At 38.9% G+C, this 22,327-nt stretch overlaps 1 protein-coding gene across 2 annotated transcripts; it reads left to right on the top strand.

Moving 5' to 3' along the window:
- The first annotated feature begins 1,892 nt into the window (after nucleotides 1-1,892).
- Nucleotides 1,893-22,178, top strand: nek3 (NIMA related kinase 3). Of its 2 annotated transcripts, XR_013659642.1 has the most exons (15): nucleotides 1,893-1,977; nucleotides 2,090-2,245; nucleotides 2,345-2,438; nucleotides 2,515-2,612; nucleotides 2,682-2,765; nucleotides 2,960-3,027; nucleotides 3,483-3,569; nucleotides 4,665-4,719; nucleotides 4,936-5,136; nucleotides 5,375-5,489; nucleotides 5,567-5,722; nucleotides 5,820-5,951; nucleotides 6,472-6,589; nucleotides 8,060-8,288; nucleotides 9,031-9,169. XR_013659642.1 is itself a non-coding variant. In XM_023961811.2 (14 exons), the coding sequence occupies exons 2-14, from the start codon at nucleotides 2,129-2,131 to the stop codon at nucleotides 21,999-22,001; spliced, it is 1,392 nt and encodes a 463-aa protein (XP_023817579.1). In that variant the 5' UTR covers nucleotides 1,893-1,977; nucleotides 2,090-2,128; the 3' UTR covers nucleotides 22,002-22,178. The 2 variants fall into 2 exon arrangements, 1 of the variants encoding a protein (XP_023817579.1); XM_023961811.2 differs by lacking the exons at nucleotides 8,060-8,288; nucleotides 9,031-9,169 and adding an exon at nucleotides 21,935-22,178.
- The last annotated feature ends 149 nt before the right edge of the window (nucleotides 22,179-22,327 follow it).

Consider the following 22,327-nt stretch of genomic DNA (forward strand, 5'->3'; position numbering starts at 1 on the left):
GAGTTGGTCTGTAAACCCACTCGTGTTTAGCAGAAGTGTGCATCTATTGTAAAACATTTCATATAACCTCACTGCATTCCTTTGCAGTCAGTTTTTTGTACCTCCACACCCAAGCTTTGACCCTGAGGCTGGAAAAATTCTTTTCATTTCCTATGTGTCTTCCCCCCCCCCCCCCCCCCCCCATTAAAAAGAAACACATCTCTTTCCTCACGTCAAGGTTAAGTTCTATATAAGAACCATAAACAATGCTGACTAAAACCACTACAGAAGTATTTTTTCTTTCTTTTTTGTTTTTGTTTTACCTGTTATCTTAGCAAAAGATGTGGCCTGTACTTATTTTCAATGTCAGTGCGATTTTTGGGCTAAACTATTTTAATGTATGCTAAAAGAAGAAGTGTTTGTTGCAAGAACAAATAACAACAACAAAGCTTTTTAAAATTACCATGCACATTTGATTTGATTTGATTGCTTTTTATTTCAATCATTAATTGTAGTCAATACAATAAAACAACTAAACAGATTTATCAAACTTATAACAGAAATGATGAAATGCATAGAAAAAAACAGACAAACAAAAATGAAGACACACTTAAGTCACATTTGCTTAATTAAATATAGTGATCATTATCTGAAGTTAAGTAGAGCTTGATTCATTGCTTGAAAAGGAGTGGTAAGAAGCAAGTTTATATAATCCCACCCCAACTGAGTTATTTCATTTTATAGTTTTCGTCATCCGGTTCTGATCAGATAGATTCTTTACAAGTAACAAAATCAAGTGCTTATTGATGAATGCAAACATCTATACTGTTTCTATGAAGACTCTCATTCATCTAGGTAGATTCCATCACAGTAGTAGGTTTAAAGGTTGTCATCTGGACTTGGTTTTCACAGTTGAAGATGTTTCACCTCTTATCCACAAGGCATTTTATCTAAGCATCAGGGATGTCACAATTCTTTTGGTTTAAAACCAAACCGTGTGTTACACCATGCATTGAACCAAATCGTTGGTACAGTGAATAGTTGCATACGTCCTGCATACCAGTGTGTTTACATTGAAAGAATCAAACATGTGTTGTGCTCAATTTAAAAAGAATATAAAAGTTATTGTTTTATTACATTACACTGCGCCTCAGTAAAAACTAACTAAAAGGTTTTTCGTCATTGCTGCTTGCTTAGCAGCAAAAAAAAAAGATTATTTGTAGTTTTTTTAATACACTTTTCATTTGGTTGCTTTAGCAGGACTGAGCATGTATTGTGTGTTTTAATGAGTTAATATTACTGATGATTGTTTGTCTCTGCTCTGAGTAACACCAGCAAAGGAAGTTTCTATTGGAAAAATAAAGTAATTTTGATTTGATTTGATTGATGAATTGTAATACACAAATCATTTCAAACCAAAATCAAACTGTAACCCAGAATCAAGGTTTAAACCACATTGTTAGGAAATTTAATCATAACACATGAAGTATTTCATTATTTATTTGAATGTACCAGTGAGCAACACATACATATAATAGTATGTTTAAAAAATCAATTTAAAATTTAGATAGCATTTTGGTCATATTAGGATAATTTATTATACTCTTGATTATTTTATTATATAGAATGATGATGAAAAGGGTGTTTTTATATCTCTTTTATTTTGCTCACTTTAATTGCATAAATTGTATTGATATTATATAAAACTGTCATACATCGTCATTAATTATTGTGTATTTTGGAACAGAATGAAACGAACAAGCTACAGCTAAAAATAAAACAACTTCATAAAAAATATACTTATGTCATAACTTCATATGAAGCTTAAATAGCTAATATCTAATTATAAAATCGAACTTAAACCTTTTTTGAGTTCAGAAGTTGTGATATGCTTCCATCTAGTGGCAGTCATGCGCAGTACTGACATGTCTGACGTCATACAATAACAGGAAGTAGAAGACAACCACGCCGCCGGAGGATTTGCTACATTCTCCCGGTGTATGGATGATAAATGTTCCATTTTTATGACTAAAACCTAAAAATAAGTCTCAAAATTATAAAAGAAATATGGTCAACTTTTAGCTTTTTTGCTCATGTTTGTCTTTACTAGCCCCCTCTTTGTCTATATGTGAGCTTTTGAAGAGGCTCAATGGAGAAATACACGCAGCTTAAGGTCGTCGGGGAAGGCTCTTTCGGTCGGGCCGTGTTAGTTCAATGGATAAGCACTCAGGAAAAATATGTAGTCAAGGAAATCCAGCTGCCAAAGGTACGTACAAAAAAATCACCGTGAAAAATATGAAAGAATTGAGACTTTTAAATCTCATTCTGCCTCCCAAAAGTAAATAATTTATTTTCTGTTTTATAGAATGAGTCCAAGTTGAGGGATTCAAGAAAAGAAGCCATCCTCCTGTCAAGAATGAAACATCCCAACATAGTGGCCTTTAGGGAGGCATTTGAGAGTAATAATCTTCACTTTCATTCTTTTAAAGTGTTTTGGATTTGAGTTGCAGAGTTAAAAACGTGATTGTTCTTCAGTGACTGACCTCCTGTGTATTGTTATGGAGTACTGCAGTGGAGGAGATCTTCTCCAGAGGATTCAGCAACAGAAAGCGACCAACTTCTGCACTGAAAATGTAAGTCTTGAACGCACACAAAAAAAGTTCCTATTTGTGCTCCTATAATAACCACGGAGAATTTCCCAGATATTGAGATGGTTTGCTCAGATGTGTGCCGGTGCCCAGCACATCCATGACAAGAGAGTCCTGCACAGAGACTTAAAGTCCAAGGTACTGTACTGTGAGTTTGACAGTAACTACTTATAGTTTTATCTGTAGATGTAGCACAGACTAAATATATGACCATATCAATCACTTTAGTTTCATTCATGTAATTATCTTGGTAAAAAAGAGAGGGCATCAACATCTCTTCTACACAATATGTAAAGATTTTAACTTCACTATTTGCGCTTTTTTTTCCCCAGAACATTTTTCTGACAGGTGATGGCTCAGTCAAGCTCGGGGACTTTGGTTCTGCTTGTGTTCTAAACAGGTACATCAAACCGTACTACTTTTGGTTGTATGACAAAGAAAAATGGAAAGGAACGGTTAGGGCGGAGCTACCTTCCGCTGATTGGCAGAAGGTCATTAAGACAAAGCCAACATTTCCCAGCATTCAATTTTTTGTCTTTTAGTCAATCTTTATCGGTAAAAGATGCCTGCAACAAACAGCAATGCCTGGTCAGCACTGGAAATACAAATGCTCCTTGCCATCCTTGGCAATAGCGTGATTCAGAGTCAGGCTGGATCACTGTTGCTGTAGTCACAGTATTATGACACAAAGCAGTCATCCACACCCCATATGCATCGTGACGGTCCAACTTTAAAAGCAAAAGCTCACCTAATCCATTCTAAACTGGACCGTACCGCTCATGAGGCTGCTGCATTTTTAGACCGTAAATTACATAGTTACTGTTTTTTCTGTCTCGAATCTGTGATTTGTTGCAGCTCAAAGGCGTACGCTCATGCATATGTTGGGACACCGTATTATGTGGCACCAGAAATCTGGGACAACAAGCCATACAACAATAAAAGGTGTGTTGCACAAAATATTTTTTATCTTATTTTGTTTTTTAAGAATCTAAAAATTACAAATGAGGAAATGTATTGCAACACTTTCTACATTTTTGTTTAGGGAAGTGGAATTAAAATATCTAAATGTAGTTAGTGCATGAACAGCTTGAAAGAAATCGCTATACAAGTATTTACCATCTTAGTATGGCTTGAAGTATTTCAGCTACTGGTTATGGGAGCATGAATGGAGTACTACTGATGCTGAATGCAGAAAATGTTAGTTTTACTCCAGAAAGGATTAACCAAAAGCCAAAGAGCAGCTGGAAACCAAATGCCTCAAAACGTTGCACAAAAAATAATACATTTTTGTGTTTGCAGTCAGATTGGGATCTTTTACTATGTTAACAAAAATATTAACAATACCTTGATTCTTGCAGCTTTTCCCCTTTGCAACAGTTGATTTGTGTAAGTTTCAAAAAAAGGTAAATTAGTCCATTTTAAATGCAATAAGTAAGTCAAACACAAAGTGGGATTCGTTTATAAAATAAGATAAAATGAGATATGGCTTTATTGTCTCTATCTACTTGTACATCGCGACTAAAAGCAGTCTCAATATCAGTGCAAAAGGATAATGTGTACAAAATATAAACACATGCAAAAACAATAAATACAAAATAAGAACATGTTGGTAATGTGCATATAGTGATTAACTAAACATTAATATGGAAGATAAAAAATAATCATGAGAATAAAAGCTATTTCAAAATAAGGAAGTAAGAAAAATTTTGAAGTTAGAAAGAATAAAGGCCATATATATATATATATATATATATATATATGTGAAAGTTAAAAAAAAAGAACCACTAACTTCTTAGTTGATCCTAATATTATTGGGAAATTGGGGAGCTACATTGTGTAACTCAATCAAATAAATGTTGTTTCTTTTTTTGATCAATTTTCATTCTTTCAATTTCTACGCAGAAAAAAATTGCAATGTTTGTTTGAGTGAGTCCTCAGCTTGGCCTTGTGGCTGTAACCTATGCAGTTTTGTGTTCCAGTAGATGATGGAGTCTGATGAGAGTCAGTAACCTCCTCTGTGTTTTCTGTGTTTTTCAGTGATGTGTGGTCACTGGGCTGCGTCCTTTACGAGCTTTGCGCTTTGCAACACCCGGTACTTCCCCTGCTTTGCTTACTTTGTGTCCCACAAGCTTGACTGTCTCCAGAAGTTAGCCATGTGCTGTTGTGTTTAATCATGTTAGAGCACAGTAACCGTCAATGAAAGGAGGGCCAGTATTTTCAGCTGAGTTTAAATACCTGTGGTGTGTTTTGACAAGCTCTGATGTTTTTGTTTTCTCCAATATCCTTACACTTGTTTTCTGTGTTCCAGTTTCAGGCCTCTAGCTGGAAAAGCCTTATTTTGAAGGTGTGTCGGGGGGCATACCCACCACTCCCTAGGCACTTGCCGTACGAGCTGCTCCACTTGATGAAGCAAATATTTAAGACAAACCCAAAAGATAGGCCGTCTGTGCAAACCATCTTGACTTCTCACCGGGTATCCAAACTGCTTCGCTCACACCTGCCCTCACAGGTGAAAAACAGCAGCTTCCTGTTTGTCTTGACTTAATTTCATGTCACTAAAAAGACATTTAAAACCTGTGCTATTTGAAAATCAAGACCATTAATAGACCAATCTCAGGTTTCTCTCCAAACACACAGAGATTTCTTCAAATTCTATATGAATAACTTCCTCTTCTCTGTGCGGAGCCTGACCCTGAACTTGCAGTTGCTGGTTCAGTCTTTAACGTTTTGCTTCAAATATTTTCCAGGCCATAGAAAAAGCTAAAGATGGCAGACGTCCTGGTAGATGGAACAGAGAGGAGGGGGAGAAGGTGGCTCAGTTTCTGGGAGACAAGAGCTTACAAAGAACATCAGTATTTGGAGGTAGAGTTGACTCAGTACAATAAACTAAATTGCAATAAATAGAAATTAATGCAGAATTACTCATTAACTGAATGCAGCGGCTGTGGAGTTACCTAAAACCTGTTGTGAAAGCAAAAAGCCTGGCGCAAGAAAGCAGTGGACGACGGATCCACCGGACAGCGTGCTGCAGGCGTTGGCCAACGCCAGCCTCCTTTCATCAGACAGCATGGCGTCATCTAGTTCAATACATGGAAGTATGACAGCCGTGGCATTTATATTTCCTGAAAATAATAAAGCAAACCTTTGTAGAATGAAGCTGGTTACAAGGATACCGTCTTCCTGTTTTTGCAGTCAAGTCAGAGGAGCCGGTCGACAGACGGCAGAGGAGACTGTGGGACAAGGATCCTCCCCAAAAGCTTCTGAGTATTCTGGAGAAAGCCCAGCTGAACAGAGCTTTCAGCACATATTTAATAAACACAACAGGTTTGTTATGTTTTTCTACTGTCAATATGAAGAAGAAAGTACACACTTCCTTCCCGTTCTAAAATTGAAGTCAGAGTATAATAAAATAAAAAAATAACCTCATTAAGACCCTAAAAATCAAAGTTATAACATAAGTTAAATTGTTGTCAGTGTTTCTTTATAAAGCATCGCTTATTAATATTGGCCTGCATCAATAATTTAGTCGTGTTGATGTCTTTGCAATTCCATTTTTAATTTTCAGTAGTCTTGTACAGGGCTCAATTATATTAAAAAATATCTTTTAAAATAATCACATCAATTAATGCAAGTTGTCCAAGTCCCTTCAAACGAGAAAACAATGACAGTTAATATCCTAAATCCTGCTACCTTAATACATTTAATAAAATAAACCATAGTGGAGATTTTTCTCATTTTATGATCTTGACCAACAGCAAACTTACCCTTAAAATTCTCCAAAATACACTGCCACAGTTGTACATGGGCTAAAGGTCTAAATTATTTTCCATAATTTGATTTTTAGGCAACAATCCTCTGATGGGACCCCTCTCCCAACCACAGGGTGATGAAAGTGATGGCCCTGACCCAGGGGTGGCTGTAGATGAGGACAGACGTAAGCCACGCTCCGATGATGAAGACACGTAAGAGTTACTCCCACACAATACTACATATACCAGTTAATTCACCTTATAGAAAGACCAGAGAGGTAGCAACTGTTCTTGGTGCACCTTAGTGTCACCTCAAATCTTATTTTATATTAAAAAAATCTAAAAAAGGAAAGAAATTTATGATCAATAGATTCCTAAACCATATGTAAGGTTATACATACATTTATGAATAGTTTTTATTTTTATTTTATTATTATTTTATTATTTTATTTTATATCCTGCTACATGTTTTATTAGTTTGAAGATTATAGTTTTGCTGGCGTTTGCTCAACTGTTGATATGTAGTATGTTTGTGCTCAAATTGGCTAAAGATGTAAAATGCACTTTTTTTTCTACGTATGGAAATATTTTGAAGACCCAGTGTAATCATCGTTTAAGCTACTTTAAAAGCACCCACAGTGATTGTTAAATAATAGGAAAATACATATATTTAGCCAAAATGAAAATATTTTTATTTTACTGCTCCTGATTCACAATGATTTCAAAATATAAATAGTACTAAATGCCATTTGAGATTAATCTTCTTAATATCAGTCATGTATCGTCAGAAAAAGGCCACAAAAAATGTTAAAAACACCAAAATGCCATTTTCATCTCAGTAGGTCTTTAAAAAATTGTGGCATTTTATTTTAAAGACTTTTTATTTGAAAAAACAGACTTATAATTGATTGTTTTATTGAAAAAAAAAACTTTAATCACATTTGCTTAGTTAAATAAAGTGATCATTAACTAAAGACATGCTGAGCTTGATTTATAATAAATTTAAATCAAATTATTATATTAACAAGAAATTATAAATTATATAAATTAAATAATAAATACTATATAAATAAAAGCCAGTTTAGCTCGTGCTGGTTTGCGGCGCCTTCCATCCGTGAAACCCGGGTTCGACTCCGGGCTGCTCCCTGTTCCCTTCTCTACCTCTGCCGGTTCCAAGCCCGGTTTGAGAAGGTTGTGTCAGGAAGGGCATCCGGCGTAAAACATTGCCAAATTTACCATGCGACTCGTTCGCTGTGGCGACCCCTGATGGGAGAAGCCAAAAGTGGAAGAAAGATATAAATAAAATGACAATATAAAAAATGTATAAGAAATTATACATATACATTTATAATATATTTAATAAATTATATTTATTAAATCATGATATAAATATGATTTGACGAGGTTATTCAAAAATTTAGAACAGAAAATGTAAATAATATTATTGTATCATAATAATTGCATCCCGGGCCAAAACAAGAAAAAAGGAAAAAAAGGGGGGGGACAGTCCGCGCGGTCTGACCCGGAAGTGACGTATAAAAATATTGACAACAACTATGGCGAAATCTCTACATTTCTGGACCGACGAAGAGACGGAATACATGCTCGGTCAGTTAAAAGAGCTGAACATTTTGAAGTACATGGACGGTTGGAAAACGCGCAATGGCGTCTTGTTTCGAAAAGTGGCCGACCAGCTGGAAGGTGCGGGATTTTAGGACACCGGAGCAGATTCGCGTCCGCTGGAAGCACCTGAAGCAGGCCTACTACAGCGCTAAGAAAAAAAACGACACAGACGACAACGGTCCGGCGGCCTGCCCCTTCTTCAGCACCCTGGAGGAGCTTCTGGGATGTCGACCGCTGCCTGTAGGCACTGAAGACGGCGTAGACATCGGGTTTACACCTCCGGTTTCAGGTGAGCTCCTCAGTTTGGTCAAGGACCCACTCCAATGAAAATCGTATTTTTAAACATTTGTCTCTTGATGGAGGACACCTTTTATTAAGAAAAATTAGATGAAGATTTTTTTTGATTATTTCTTTATACAAATCGGTGTAAATCAGGAGTGGACGAAAAAAATGAACGTTGGAAAATCCTGTAGTTGTGACATAGTGGCCACAGTTCGTGGGCCACAAGCTCCCTGCTCAGTTTCATTCCCCTTACAGACGATGCTCGTTTTCCTTGTCTCAGTCTGAGCTGGCGTCTGGCTCAAAACCCAACAAAAAAACTATTTTTGTTGCACCAGTCATGTTAGGTTTGGGTTTTGAGGGGCTGTAAGCTAGCGGGACAAACTATTAACAATGGGATGATGGGAAATGAGAGCAGGCTTACTCTGCACCCAGAGTCCTTGGATTTTTTTATGGACCCCTGCCTTCTGCAGAAACTATCGCCCAGAAAAATACAGTTTTTTTGTTTTTTTATTTTGGCGAAAAATGGCATAATCCTAATTAACACATCACTTTTACAGTGATAAAGATGATTGGAGTGGGACATTTAAACTATTTGGCTTCCACCAAAAAAAGAAAACACACAAATGTTTTTGTATCTTTTATTCTCCTGCAAAGTTTTTTTATCCAATGAGAAAAATTGTTGCATATCACATTACTTCCTTCGGCAAATCCAAATAATGAAATCCCTATAAACTTTTTTTTTTTTTAAGCAGCAACACCCAAAATCACATTACCTGGAAGGAGGAGGCGCCAAGCATCAGATCTGGAGCAGCTCTTTCAAAGGATGCAGCAGATGCAGAACACCTGGATGGAGTACATCCAGCAGAGCCAGGAGCGCGAGGAGCGGCTGGTGAACAGCATCCTCCAAAGCAATGCAGGCGTGGTGTCCGCTCTGGTGGAAACGATTCACAGCCTGCAGCCATCGCCGTCGCTGGACACATCACAGATGTCAGACCAGGAGGTCCACGTGCGACATGGAGAACCACTAGCCGAGGAGATTAAGCAGGAGGTCATTGATTGATTTAAAAAAATTTTTAAAGACTTTTTATTTATTTTTTACAATACTGTGAATAAAAAACAAAAAAAAACGTTTTTGTGTCTATTCATTACAAAATTCTTCAAAACTCTGACTTGTGCAGAGGAACATTTGCTCTCAAATATTCTGTTAAAGCAAGTCTGACTTTTTGACCATCGGAGCATTCCGATTCGCTGCACGAGCAAACATCTGGCTGTGGCATCCGGCGCTCCATTCGTGCTGCTTCCTCCGTCCACGCGGGGCTGAAGCCCTCCTCTTCGGCTTCGCAGAAGTTATGGAGTGCGCAACAAGTGGCGATGACGTAGGGTATGAATGTGTAGTGGAAATCGCATTTCCTGAGCAGCACTCTCCAGCGAGACTTCAGCTTCCCAAAGGCAATGTCCACCGTCGTCCTGGCGGACCTCAGATAGGCGTTAAAGGACTCCTGCTCCGCGGTCAAGTGTGGGGATGGAGTGTAGTCCGAGATGAGCCAGTCTAAAAGAGGATATGCCGCGTCGCCTAGAAGGAAAAGGTTGACTGAGGTTCCACTGATTTCTTTGGGTTCCTTCAACAACAAAAAAACATTAAAAAAAATATTAAAATACCAAAATAAAATGTAAGTGGCTGTGGCAGGGATGTGCCTCACCTGCCACCGTCTTCACCTGCCATATTAGTAAACGTAATATTGATAAAATAAATAGGCGTCCACTAATCTGTACTACAAATGCAATTTACATGTATAGTTCTAATTATTTCTATGCTTAAAATTCTATTTCCAGTTCAGTTAGATGCACTATTAGAGAAGTGGACCGAGTGAGTGTGATGTCTCCCATAGAAATTGGCTTAATTCTGGCTTAAAATAAATAATGTCAATTCAGTCTCTATTTTTATGTCATGCAGATGCCACCGTGTCAGATCAATCACCAGTCACTGTAGGGAGTCACCATTTCTATGGCAACCATTCCACCAATCAGGAGTGAGCTTGTTGGAAAGCCACACCCCTACCACTTGAAAGTTGTCTACAGGAAATTTCGAACGTGAGACCACACTTATTGGGGAATCTGATTGGTCAGTTCCTAATTAAATAACCTGCACTACAGAAATAATATAATGAATCTAGCCACAGGGGTTGCAAGCCAGTTACTTCTGTGCCGGTCCCAAGCCCGGATAAATAGAGAGGGTTGCGTCAGGAAGGGCATCCGGCGTAAAAATTGCCAAAATAACCATGCGAATCATCAACAACACTTTAGACATACCGGATCGGTCGAGGCCCGGGTTAACAACCACCGCCACCGATGCTGTTAACCTACAGGGTGTCGGTGGAAATTTGACTACTGTTGGTCGAAGAAAGAAGGGAGGCAGAAGGGTCCGTGGCCAGAGAGAGAAGGGAAAAGGCAGGAACATAGGTTTGAGAATAGGGACTCTTAACGTTGGCACAATGACAGGGAAAGGCAGAGAGCTGGCAGACATGATGGAGAGAAGGAAGGTAGATGTACTGTGTGTGCAGGAGACAAGGTGGAAGGGCAGCAAGGCACGTAGTATTGGAGGAGGATACAAACTGTTCTATCATGGTGCTGATAGGAAGAGAAACGGGGTAGGAGTGATTCTGAAGGGGGAGTTTGTAAACAGTGTTCTAGAGGTGAAAAGAGTCTCAGACAGGATGATGAGCCTAAAGTTAGAAATTGAAGGGGTGATGGTGAATGTAGTCAGTGGGTATGCGCCACAGGTTGGCTGTGAGTTGGAAGTGAAGGAGAGATTCTGGAGTGAGTTGGATGAGGTCATAGAGAGTTTTCCCAGAGGAGAGAGAGTTGTTATTGGAGCAGACTTTAATGGGCATGTTGGTGAGGGCAACAGAGGTGATGAGGAGGTGATGGGCAGGTTTGGTGTGAAGGAAAGGAATCTGGAGGGACAGATGGTGGTGGACTTTGCGAAGAGGATGGAAATGGCTGTAGTCAACACTTACTTCCAGAAGAGAGAGGAACATAGAGTGACATACAGAAGTGGAGGTAGGAGTACTCAGGTGGACTACATCCTATGTAGACAAGGTCATTTGAGAGAGGTTAATGACTGCAAAGTGGTGGTAGGAGAGAGTGTAGCCAGACAGCACCGCATGGTGGTGTGTAAGATGACTCTGGAGGTCAGGAAGAAGAAGAGAGGGAAAACAGAAAAGAAGACCAAGTGGTGGAAGCTACAGAATGAAGAAACTTGTGAGGAATTTAGGCAGAAGTTGAGGCAGGTCCTGGGTGGTCAGGATGAGCTTCCAGAGGACTGGGAAGCTACAGCAGAGATTATCAGGGAAACAGGTAGGAAGGTGCTAGGTGTGTCATCTGGAAAGAGGAAAGACGGTAAAGAGACTTGGTGGTGGAATGAGGAAGTACAGGAATGCGTCCAGAGGAAGAGGTTGGCTAAAAGGAAGTGGGATGTAGAAAGGACTGAGGAAGGTAGACAGGAGTACAAGGAAGCGCAGCGTAGAGTGAAGAGAGAGGTGGCAAAGGCCAAACAGAAAGCTTACGATGAGCTATATGACAGGTTAGACACAAAGGAAGGAGAGAAGGACTTGTACAGGCTAGCCAGACAGAGAGACAGAGATGGGAAGGACGTGCAACAGATAAGGGTGATTAAGGACAGAGATGGAAAGGTGCTAACAACCCAAGAGAGTGTACAGAAAAGATGGAAGGAGTATTTTGAGGAGCTGATGAACGAGGAAAATGACAGGGAAAGAAGGGAGGAAGATGTGGTTGTTGTGGAGCAGGAAGTAGCAGAGATTGGAAAGGATGAGGTTAGGAAGGCTCTGAAAAGGATGAAGAGCGGAAAGGCCGTTGGTCCTGATGACCTACCTGTGGAGGTATGGAAGTGCTTAGGAGAGACAGCAGTGGAATTTCTAACAAGGTTGTTCAATAGGATTTTAGAGAGTGAGAAGATGCCTGAGGAATGGAGGAGAAGCGTTCTGGTTCCGATCTTTAAGAACAAGGGTGACACGCAGAACTGCAGCAACTATAGAGGAATAAAGTTGATGAGCCACACAATGAAGCTGTGGGAAAGAGTAGTGGAAGCCAGGCTTAGGAAGAAGGTGGAGATCTGTGAGCAGCAGTATGGTTTCATGCCCCGTAAGAGCACCACTGATGCCATTTTTGCTTTGAGAATGTTGATGGAAAAGTACAGAGAAGGTCAGAAGGAGCTGCATTGTGTGTTCGTAGATTTAGAGAAGGCGTATGACAGGGTGCCGAGGGAGGAGCTGTGGTACTGTATGAGGTCGTCTGGAGTGGCAGAGAAGTATGTCAGAGTAGTTCAGGACATGTATGAGAGTAGTATGACGGTGGTGAGATGTCCTGTAGGTCAGACAGAGGAGTTCAAGGTGGAGGTGGGACTACACCAAGGATCAGCTTTGAGTCCTTTTTTGTTTGCTATGCTGATGGACAGGCTGACAGACGAGGTAAGACAGGAATCTCCCTGGACAATGATGTTTGCGGATGACATCGTAATTTGCAGTGAGAGTAGAGAGCAGGTGGAGGAACAGCTAGAGAGGTGGAGGTTTGCTCTGGAAAGAAGAGGCATGAAGGTCAGTCGTAGTAAGACAGAATACATGTGTCTGAACGAGAGGGATCAAGGTAGAAGCGTTAGGTTACAGGGGGCTGAGGTGAAGAAGGTGCAGGAGTTTAAGTACTTGGGGTCAACAGTCCAGTGTGATGGGGAGTGTGGAAAAGAGGTGAAGAGGCGAGTGGAGGCAGGTTGGAGCGGTTGGAGGAAAGTGTCAGGAGTGTTGTGTGACAGAAGAGTGTCAACAAGACTCAAAGGAAAGGTGTACAAGACAGTGGTGAGACCAGCTCTGCTCTATGGGTTAGAGACGGTAGCAGTGAGACAGAGACAAGAGGCTGAGATGGAGGTAGCGGAGATGAAGATGTTGAGGTTCTCCTTAGGAGTGACCAGGTTAGACAGGATAAGGAACGAGTACATCAGAGGGACGGCTCATGTTGCCTGTGTTAGCGACAAAGTCAGAGAAGCCAGACTGAGATGGTTTGGACATGTTCAGAGGAGGGATAGTGGATATATTGGTAGAAGGACGTTGGAGATGGAGCTGCCTGGCCGGAGGGCAAGAGGACGGCCAAAGAGGAGATATATGGATGTCTTAACAGAGGACATGAAGTTGGCTAACGTTAGGGTAGAAGATGTTCATGATAGAGTGAGGTGGAAAAGGATGATTCGCTGTGGCGACCCCTGATGGGAAAAGCCGAAAGAGAAAGAAGAAGACAGAAATAATATAATGGAAAAATTAGGATTGTCAAGAATTTGATAAAAAAAAAAAGGTTTGCGGAGTGGGAATGTTTATTTGACTAATATAATGACTAAGCCCATTTAAACTGGGCTGAGCCCGTATCTTTAGCTACTTCAGCAAATGGTAATAGTTTAATGTTTTATTAATTTTATTTAATATGGTGTAGACTTTTATTACATCTCTTCAGTTTCTATTTAATGTGAAATGTATTTCACGTTTGTCTGCCATTTATGCCATTTAATTAGTGTTCAAATCTGACATAAAGGACAGACATAAGGTAAGGCAGACAGTAGCTCTGCCTAAATGTAGAGGGCGCTCATGAGCTCACATTTGTTTTTTGGTGATTGTTAAGAAAGTTCAGTTGGAGTTGCGATTCTAATACAGAACCCTCCACATGACATCCAAGAAAAAGCTTGTTTCCTCAAATTACTAATTTCGGCCACAAATTAGCTTTTTTTTGTGCACACAAATTAGAATTGTGTTGCTGCAAATCAGAGTTTTATTAACATTTTTCTGGCCACAAATCATCAGTTCATTTGTATTTTGTGCACACAAATTTTCATTTGTGTGCAGAAATTTATTTTTTAGTCTCATCAATTCCTGCTAATAAGTGTGGCCACAAAATACTTATTTGTGTTTTTAAAATACCAATTGATGTGCTTAAAATGCTAATAAAATGCTGATTTGTGCCAACAAAATTTTGATTAGTGTGCAAAAATGTTAGTAAAATACTATGTTACCACAAACTGATATATGGTGTGCACAAATGTTAATACAATTCTCATTTGTGCCAACAAAATCCTAACTGGTGTGCACAAATGTTAATAAAATGCTCATTTCTGTACATAATACTAATCGGTGTGGATAAATATTAACAAAATAATAATTCGTAATAATAATTTGTGCCCACAATATATTATATGCTGTGCACAAAATGATAACAAAATGCAAATTTGTGCACACAAAATACAAAATTTCCTTTTTTTTTACCTTTTTGAATGTCATGTTCATATGGAGTCCTATACTGTTCATAATTAAATAAATAAATATTTAATTAAATAAATAAATATAACCTCATGCAAATACACAATCAACCAATAAATCTCTCATAAATATATAAAAAGATCCTGAAATTGTGAAAAACCTGCACACAGATTTTAAATTATCCATTATATCATTCAATATATTTCATTTTGCTTTAAAAACCTGTTCATTATTTTAAAACAGCATTTTAAAATATTCGTTTTAATCATGTGGAATATTATGATAATTCTACGCCTTTTTTCAGAACCTTGGATTTCAAAATCAATATTTTCCAAAGTAGCTTTGTTTTTATTTCATGTTGCTGTTTTTCACAATGGCGTATTTATTTCATGAAGAGCTTTTTCAGGAGACTGTGTCTGTCTGTCAATCAAACTAGACAAGGCGGAGACACTTTTGTGATTGGCTACTCCTTAACTCAGACATGAGCAGCAGCACCCTGACTACATCGATCGAAGATGCTTCACCAAACCTGACGGCGCAATGCACTCTCCTCAACACTAGGGGAAGTATGCACCTCAACACATCCACAGTGTTACACGAAATTGGGCAGTTTTTGTTCTACATTTGCGGACAAAAGTGGCTTTGGGCGAGTGTGCATAATTCGGGTGATTTTGTGGTCGGTTCGGCAATTTTCATTTTCTCATGAACATCTAGTAGTGGTCTGAGTTAGGCTGAGTGGTTGTTGGAGTTCCACAAAACTTCTATGAACTGGAGTTCCATGAATGCAACATGCCGCGTGTGGGAGGGGCTACCACCTAATGTTTTTAGCCTGATAGCCACATGGAGCGGTTGCCTGCGCTTATCTCAGTAACAATGCATGGATGCACAATGTACATGGAGTGTTAAAAGATCAGGTTTATTCATTTTGAATAGTTTCACACGATAACAATGTTTCCATGTTTGAGTTCATGAGATCATCCCAGAGAGTCTCTGCTTCAGGTCCTGCAGTCAAACTACGTCTTTAAATTACGTGTAAATCAGAGCGCCCAGGCAGCGCGAGAGTGTATGTGTGAGCGCAAGTTAAGGGTCTGTTGCCCAGTCCCCCGGAAAAGTAATAGTAAAAAAAGGTTTCCTCCAAAGTACAGAGCCTGATTATGGAGTAAGCCCTGGCTGCAGAATTGCTCAATCAATCCTGGATCTCCGCTGCGTTTTCCGACCACAGTCAGAAACGTCATCGCAGGAAAGGTTCAACATATTCCCGGGAGCGAAAAATAAAATCAGAGGACCTGATTATAATCATTGTCTCAATGTAAATAGAAAAATATAAGGTTCAGGAGGCCTCAGCAGGCTTGTTCCGCTTTGCGCAGCTCGCCTCCCGCGAGCCGACACACAGTGTGAGGCACGATGTGAGCTATGAGTGAATGGCGTAAGAATGAGGAGTGTTTCAACGGGGGACTTATAGACGTGGACAACCGGAGCTCCTCTGTGGTTTGGTCCACACAAACCCTCAAACTACAAAAACAGAGTTGTCAATGTTTGGTGCAGCAGACAGATTGTTTGTCTCTATTTGATCTATAATGTCAGCAAAGCCGCGCGGATATCGCTGAAATATGTAATCTCTCTGACTGGTACACCGCTAAGCGGGTATCGAGGAATAAGAGTCGATTTCCATGGATGAGCCAATAATCGTTTAGACCCCGCCCACTTTCACTGATTGACAGATAGACTCATTCTCCTGAAAAAGCTCTTCATGAAATAAAAAAGCCATTGTGAAAAACAGCAACATGAAATAAAAACAAAGCTACTTTGGAAAATATTGATTTTGAAATACGAGCTTCTGAAAAAAAGACAGAATTATAATAATATTCCACATGATTAAAGATGAATATTTTAAAATGCTGTTTTAAAATAATGAACAGGTTTTTAAAGCAAAATGAAATATATTGCATAATATAATGGCTAATTTAAAATCAGTGTGCAGGTTTTTCACAATTTCATGATCTTTTTATATATTTATGAGAGATTTATTGGTTGATTGTGTATTTGCATGACGTCATATTTATTTATTTAATTAAATATTTATTTATTTAATTATGAACAGTATAGGACTCCATATGTTCAGGACTTCGTATTTTATGTTTTGCTCTGACTGGCTGCAAAAATGTTGAGTATAATCTAGAAAATGTTTCAATGTTAAACTTTGAATCAAAACATTAAGTAATAAATAATGGATGACCAGCTCTGGACCAACACATCTTCCATGAGACTGAGGGACTTCTAAAACTAAAAGATAAAGGATGAGGCTTGCGCTAAGTTTTAGCCCAGAAGCAGAGGCGTATGGACTTCATTTACAATTAACAGTTAGTGCAAATTTTGTGTGTGAGTGCATCTTCCATCGTGCGGTGTCTATGTTATAGTTGTTATTTTGAGTCATGCTGTACTACAAACCCCTTTGTCCAGTATAAACCTGCTATGTTTATAAAAAGAGTGCTGTTATGAAACTCAATCAGTAGATGTCTAATATATTGGGTTTGTTTGTTTGTAAATCTGACTCTGACAGAGCCAGTACCTCCCCAGACACAACTCTCATCACACATCACTGGGGTATGAATCCACATCTGTCTGTGGGAGGGTGTGTTCATGAGTGGTATGGTGGCAGTTTAGCAAAAGGTTAGTGCGGCCGAAAGGCCCTTTCCTCCGTGACAGGGAAGAGCCTACCTGTGGTAACATGTGTGCTTGGTTATACAAGGCTGACTGTCTGAGGACGTCTGCATCAGCGGTACTTCCGGGCATCTGACAGTTGATGTTCCAAAACCTGAAAAGGGTCGGAAAAAATGTTGAGGTGGTGAGTGTGCAGGAGGATGCGGTCAGAAAACCAGCTAAAGGCTCTCAGATGTTCTGGGGGTTTGGAGTGTTGGCTAGATGCCCTCAAACTGGCCTTTGTGGAAAAAGGTCCATGCGGTTTATTTTGGGGCCCCACTCTGATCATCTTTTGAACTATTTTAAAAAACCATTCCCAGTGTTTTTATTTTTTATTTAAATTATGATTTTTTTGTTTTTAGCCACAATCAGACAATCGTTTTCTAGGACATTCTTTCTGCAGAATAGCAGGAGTTCATTAGAAATTTTCGTCTAAGTTTTGGGCCAGATCGTTGACGTGCAGCAGTGCTGTCCCCCCTTCCTGTTGCTAAAGCCTTGGGCAGGGAGCTTGTGGCCCCCCCAGTGATCTTATTCAACAGCATGTTTTTGTCTGCTCCTAATTAACAACAAGTTAAATTATGAAATACACAGAAATGCAATTTTAAGCCTACTTTTCTTTATATTTTAATTTACTTTATTGAGAAAGGGACAATGCATATTAATAAACATGAAATGTAAAGATGCCAGATTATAGCCACAGGCTAATTTCCATATACCTGCCCATGTGTCTGTAAGGTGCTCCACTGCTATATTTGGTTCTTATAGAGCAGTTTGGGATTTTTTATGCCCATGTTTGGGGAAGTTGGTGGGTTCAGCAGTCATCTTCACTGGTTGATCAGTGTTTAAATCCCAGGTTTTAAGAGTTTTTGCATCCTATTTCGCTTAGTTTAAATAAACGTTGTTTTGGACATTTTTAAAGACCCACAGCGATCATCTTTTGATCTATTTTAAAAGTGTTTCCAGTGGTCTTTTTATATCATAATTATGTTCTTTTTAGCCAAAATTTTGAAAATCTGTGTCATTTTGTAGGACGTCGTTTCTACAGAGTTCATGAGAATTTTGCGTCTGAGTTGTGGGCGGCACTGTTGGCATGGGGCAACCCCGCCCCCTTTCCCCTCTCCGTTCCTGAGACCCCTCCGTTTACGTGCTTTCCCGCTAGCTTACATGACAGGTGCAACTAAAATGGCGAGCAATGTTGGAGCGATCCAGCCAAGCAGTTGTGGGTCAAATGGCAGCTCGAACGAGGAAAACAAAGACATACATGGATCTAGCCGTCTACAAATGGATGCATAGGAATGGAGAAGATCGGGGAGCAGGTGGCTCACCTAGCGTATTTTCAGAGTGGGACTTTAAAATGTTGTCTCTGCCCTATATTTGTTTGTTGTAGAGTGGTTTGGGACTTGTGGGCCCATCTCTGACGGAGCTGGTGGATTCAGCAGTTATCTAAACAAGTTAAATGGGGTTCAAATCCCATGTTTTCTAGTATTTGTGTCCTTGGGCAAGGCAATTCATCAAATTTCTCTCCAGGTTAATACAGCCTCTAAGTTGTTTTAGACAACATAAAATAAAAGTCTGTGTTGATCTCGAACTCCTACAATATTTTTGATGTGTTTTGGCTTTTAAATCCAAATTTCTTTGAAGGACTTCCTGCTCTCTGCAGCTCACGTGACTTGAGTACCACACACACACAATCGCTCACCGGCACATGTCATCCGCCACGGCCTGCAGAACATAAGACGGCCACCTTTTGCGATTTACAAAGTGTTTGAATCCATCACTCGGTGGCAAAACTGGGATATGCGTCCGATCGATGCATCCCACCACCTGAGGGATGCAGAACTTCTCTTCAAACCTGCGCGCAATGGCGCGCGCATCCTTCGCCGTGGGCACTTTGATGAGGTGGTTAATCACAGAGGAGACCATCCACTTGCAGAAGGAGTACACAAACTTTTTCACGGTGGTCTTGTGCACGCCGAACTTGTTCGCAATGACTTTGTATTCACAGCTGCGCCGGCGAGTGTTGTGGGTTGTGACGTCACCAAACAAGAACATTTCTACAGACCACACCTGTTTGATATATTTATTAATGTATTTTTGTATATTTTTTGCAGACCAAACCATTTTTTAAAATCATTATAATTATTGTTTTATTTTTATTGAACACTATAAATACACATACATATAATGTAGACCAAACATAATCACCATTATTTTTTTTATTATTATGTTTATTATTCTTTAATTAAACACTTTAAATGTTAACATAGAAACAAAATAACATAAATGTTGACCAAACCTTTTATCTTCATTTACTATCCATATGTGTTTCTTTTAAACCCTCTTTTGTGGCTCTTTGTTAGAATTACACAAACTAATTGACTAGGTTTGTTGTCTTTCTTAAATAAGTTTTGCTATTTATGTTTACATTTTTTTAATGTCCAATAATTGAGCAAAATTATTGTAAAAGGTTAGTGAAAGTGGTTTGCTATTAGAATCTGCTCATTAGCACATATTTTTATCTTCTCCTGCACAATAGTATGCCGTTTCTGTTCAGAGGCAAAGTTCTTAAAGTATACATTTACAATTACATTTACATGTATACCGGTAGATAAAAAAATGTTTTTACAGTTCTGTTTATGTTCAATGATAAAATGAGTAACAGGGTGACGGCACCTCATCGTTGAATTTCTTGCATTTCTCTTCAACTAAATCTGCTGCAATGGGAGGATCTTATTTAACACTGGGTATGTTTTATTTGGAAAGGAATTTGTACGCACTGCTGTAAATTAAGTTCCAATTGTTTTACATTCATTCATCTTCTTCCGTTTATTCCCTTTCGGAGTCATGTGGCTGCCGGAGCCTATCCCGGCGACCTGTGGACGAAGGCAGGGGACACCCTGGACAGGTCGCCAATCTGTCGCAGGATTGTTATACATAGAAAAATAAAATGGAGAAACCCTTTTACAATTAATTTATTGTAAATATTTATAAGCTACATTTTATAAATGAATAGCTTAATGGCACCAAAGGAAGAAGTGAGACTTTGCAGCTGTCAGCGCGTTTTGGTCAATAAGAAACTGGATCAAGTGGCTCTTTTAGTGTTAAAGGTTGCAGAGCCCTGGTAAAGTGAAAGGAAACCACGCCTGCTGAAGGAGAAATGCATAGATAGTGATACTAGTTTATTATTTTAATAAGATCATTAATTAAGGACAATCTTAACAACCTATGCAGCTAAATTAATATGGTCCATTAATATGGTCCAAGAAGGACAGTGATCTCTGCGCAAGACAGAGTATACTGTGGGTAAAACAGGAATTAATCAAACAATTACTTTCTTTTAAATGGATGTAATGTATTTTCTTAAAATGTCCTGTCTTTGCCAAGAAAATAAACCTACCAGGTTTAAGAATTTATGGATTTGCGCTTAAACACCCACTCCGATCATCGTTTGATCTGTTTTAAAAGCGTTCCCGATAATAGTCTTTTAATTCTGATGCCATTTTTAGCTAAAAAAAAGAAGCCACCCAGTGTATTTTCTACATAACAAACACAATATTCTAAAAGCTGATTTTTTTAAAAAAAATTCTTCTTTTGATTTGCAATGATTTGAATAAAGAAATGCTCAGAAATGTGATTTTTAGTTTTATTTTCTTATTTGTCCTCCATCATCAGAAAAACGCTAAAAGAACCTGTTAGAAACACCATTTTCATTGGAGTGGATCATTAATGGGAATAGTTTTCTTAACACTCTTTAATACTGAGTAAAACATAGAAGAATAAAGTTTACGGTAGTTTTAATGCCGACTAGAGAAGACTGAAGAAAAGTATAAAATATTTCATAGATGTCAAAGTGGTTATAACAGTTTTTACGCTCTAAGGTCAATTTACCTTGGATTTGACAGTTAGAGATGTGATAAGAATCAGGCTCCTGCATCAGGGCTGTTATCAAATCAACGTCAACATTTTTTTTTTGTTGGCAACAAAAGGTGTTATTTAGTACTGGTGGGGTAAAAAGTAGCTTCAAGATTACTTGAAAGGGACTACTAAGCAGAACAGGAAGCACTGAAGAATATTCCTGTGTTTGTATTGAGCTTTGGACAAACTTCTGATTACTGTCTCATCAAGATGTCGCTGAACCAAACTGTGTGTGACAAAACATGCTGTAACCTGCAGAAAACTGAAATCTCTCCCACTGAAAACAATTCAAACTGAAGCCTTTTTAGGAATTTTTGACTCTGTGTTATTGTTGCGTTAGAATGTTGTTGTTTTTTTTACTGTATTTTCCCACAGTTAACCATCTGTGTCGCAACACAAAATCTTGCCTGCTGCTAAAAAACTTTCCCATCTGGCACTGAATTACTCTTGGTGTACATTTTGGATAATTTGTTTGCCAGATTTAGTTGAAATGCTTCTTTTTCTTATCTCAGTAGCTGCTCCTCTCCTGCCTGTGACAATGAAAAGCAGCTTATTTCCTTGCTATCATGCTGGTTTATTCTGCTTAACCTTTAATCAGTTAGAAAAGATCTATTCTCTACACCTAAACTCTGCCTAAGCTCTTGTGTTTTACAATTGATGTAATCACTATCAAATGAAAAGGTGACATTCTGCACTCGATACATGCCGTTTTGTCTTCTCCCTACAGGGACTTTGAGGAAGAGTCTCCTTCCGACTGGATGGAAGAAGTTGAAAAGATGTTTTCAGAACACTAAAACCTTCCTTTGCCCTCCTGTCATGAAAATAAACATCTAAACTTGTGCAAAATACTGACATTTTGCTTGTGCAAAGAAAAAAATACGGATTTTCTTTCATGCTAAATGTGCTGTTGTGTCATCTGTACCAAAATGCTTGAATCTTGACCAATACTGTCATAAAACCTTTAAAAAATACGTTTGAGTACTGACTCCTGGGTGTGTCAGCTGTTCAACGGGAGAGCTTCCCAGATGATTCACAACTTTTAATCTATTGTCACCGCGCTCCAGACTCGAGAAAAATTGTGGTTTTCCTATTTGTGTTGTTTGTGCACCACTAGGTGGAG

The sequence above is a fragment of the Oryzias latipes genome, chromosome 13 (assembly GCF_053564925.1).
Source record: "Oryzias latipes strain Hd-rR chromosome 13, Olatipes_Hd-rR_3.1".
Classification (NCBI taxonomy): Eukaryota; Metazoa; Chordata; class Actinopteri; order Beloniformes; family Adrianichthyidae; genus Oryzias; species Oryzias latipes.

Bases quoted from the DNA above. Each gene is read 5' to 3' on its own strand.
- nek3 (XM_023961811.2), top strand. From the start codon at position 2,129: ATGGAGAAATACACGCAGCTTAAGGTCGTCGGGGAAGGCTCTTTCGGT. The intron at 5,490-5,566 runs GTAGAGTTGACT...AACTGAATGCAG, and splicing joins AAGAACATCAGTATTTGGAG to CGGCTGTGGAGTTACCTAAA. The intron at 6,590-21,934 runs GTAAGAGTTACT...TTCTCCCTACAG, and splicing joins CGCTCCGATGATGAAGACAC to GGACTTTGAGGAAGAGTCTC.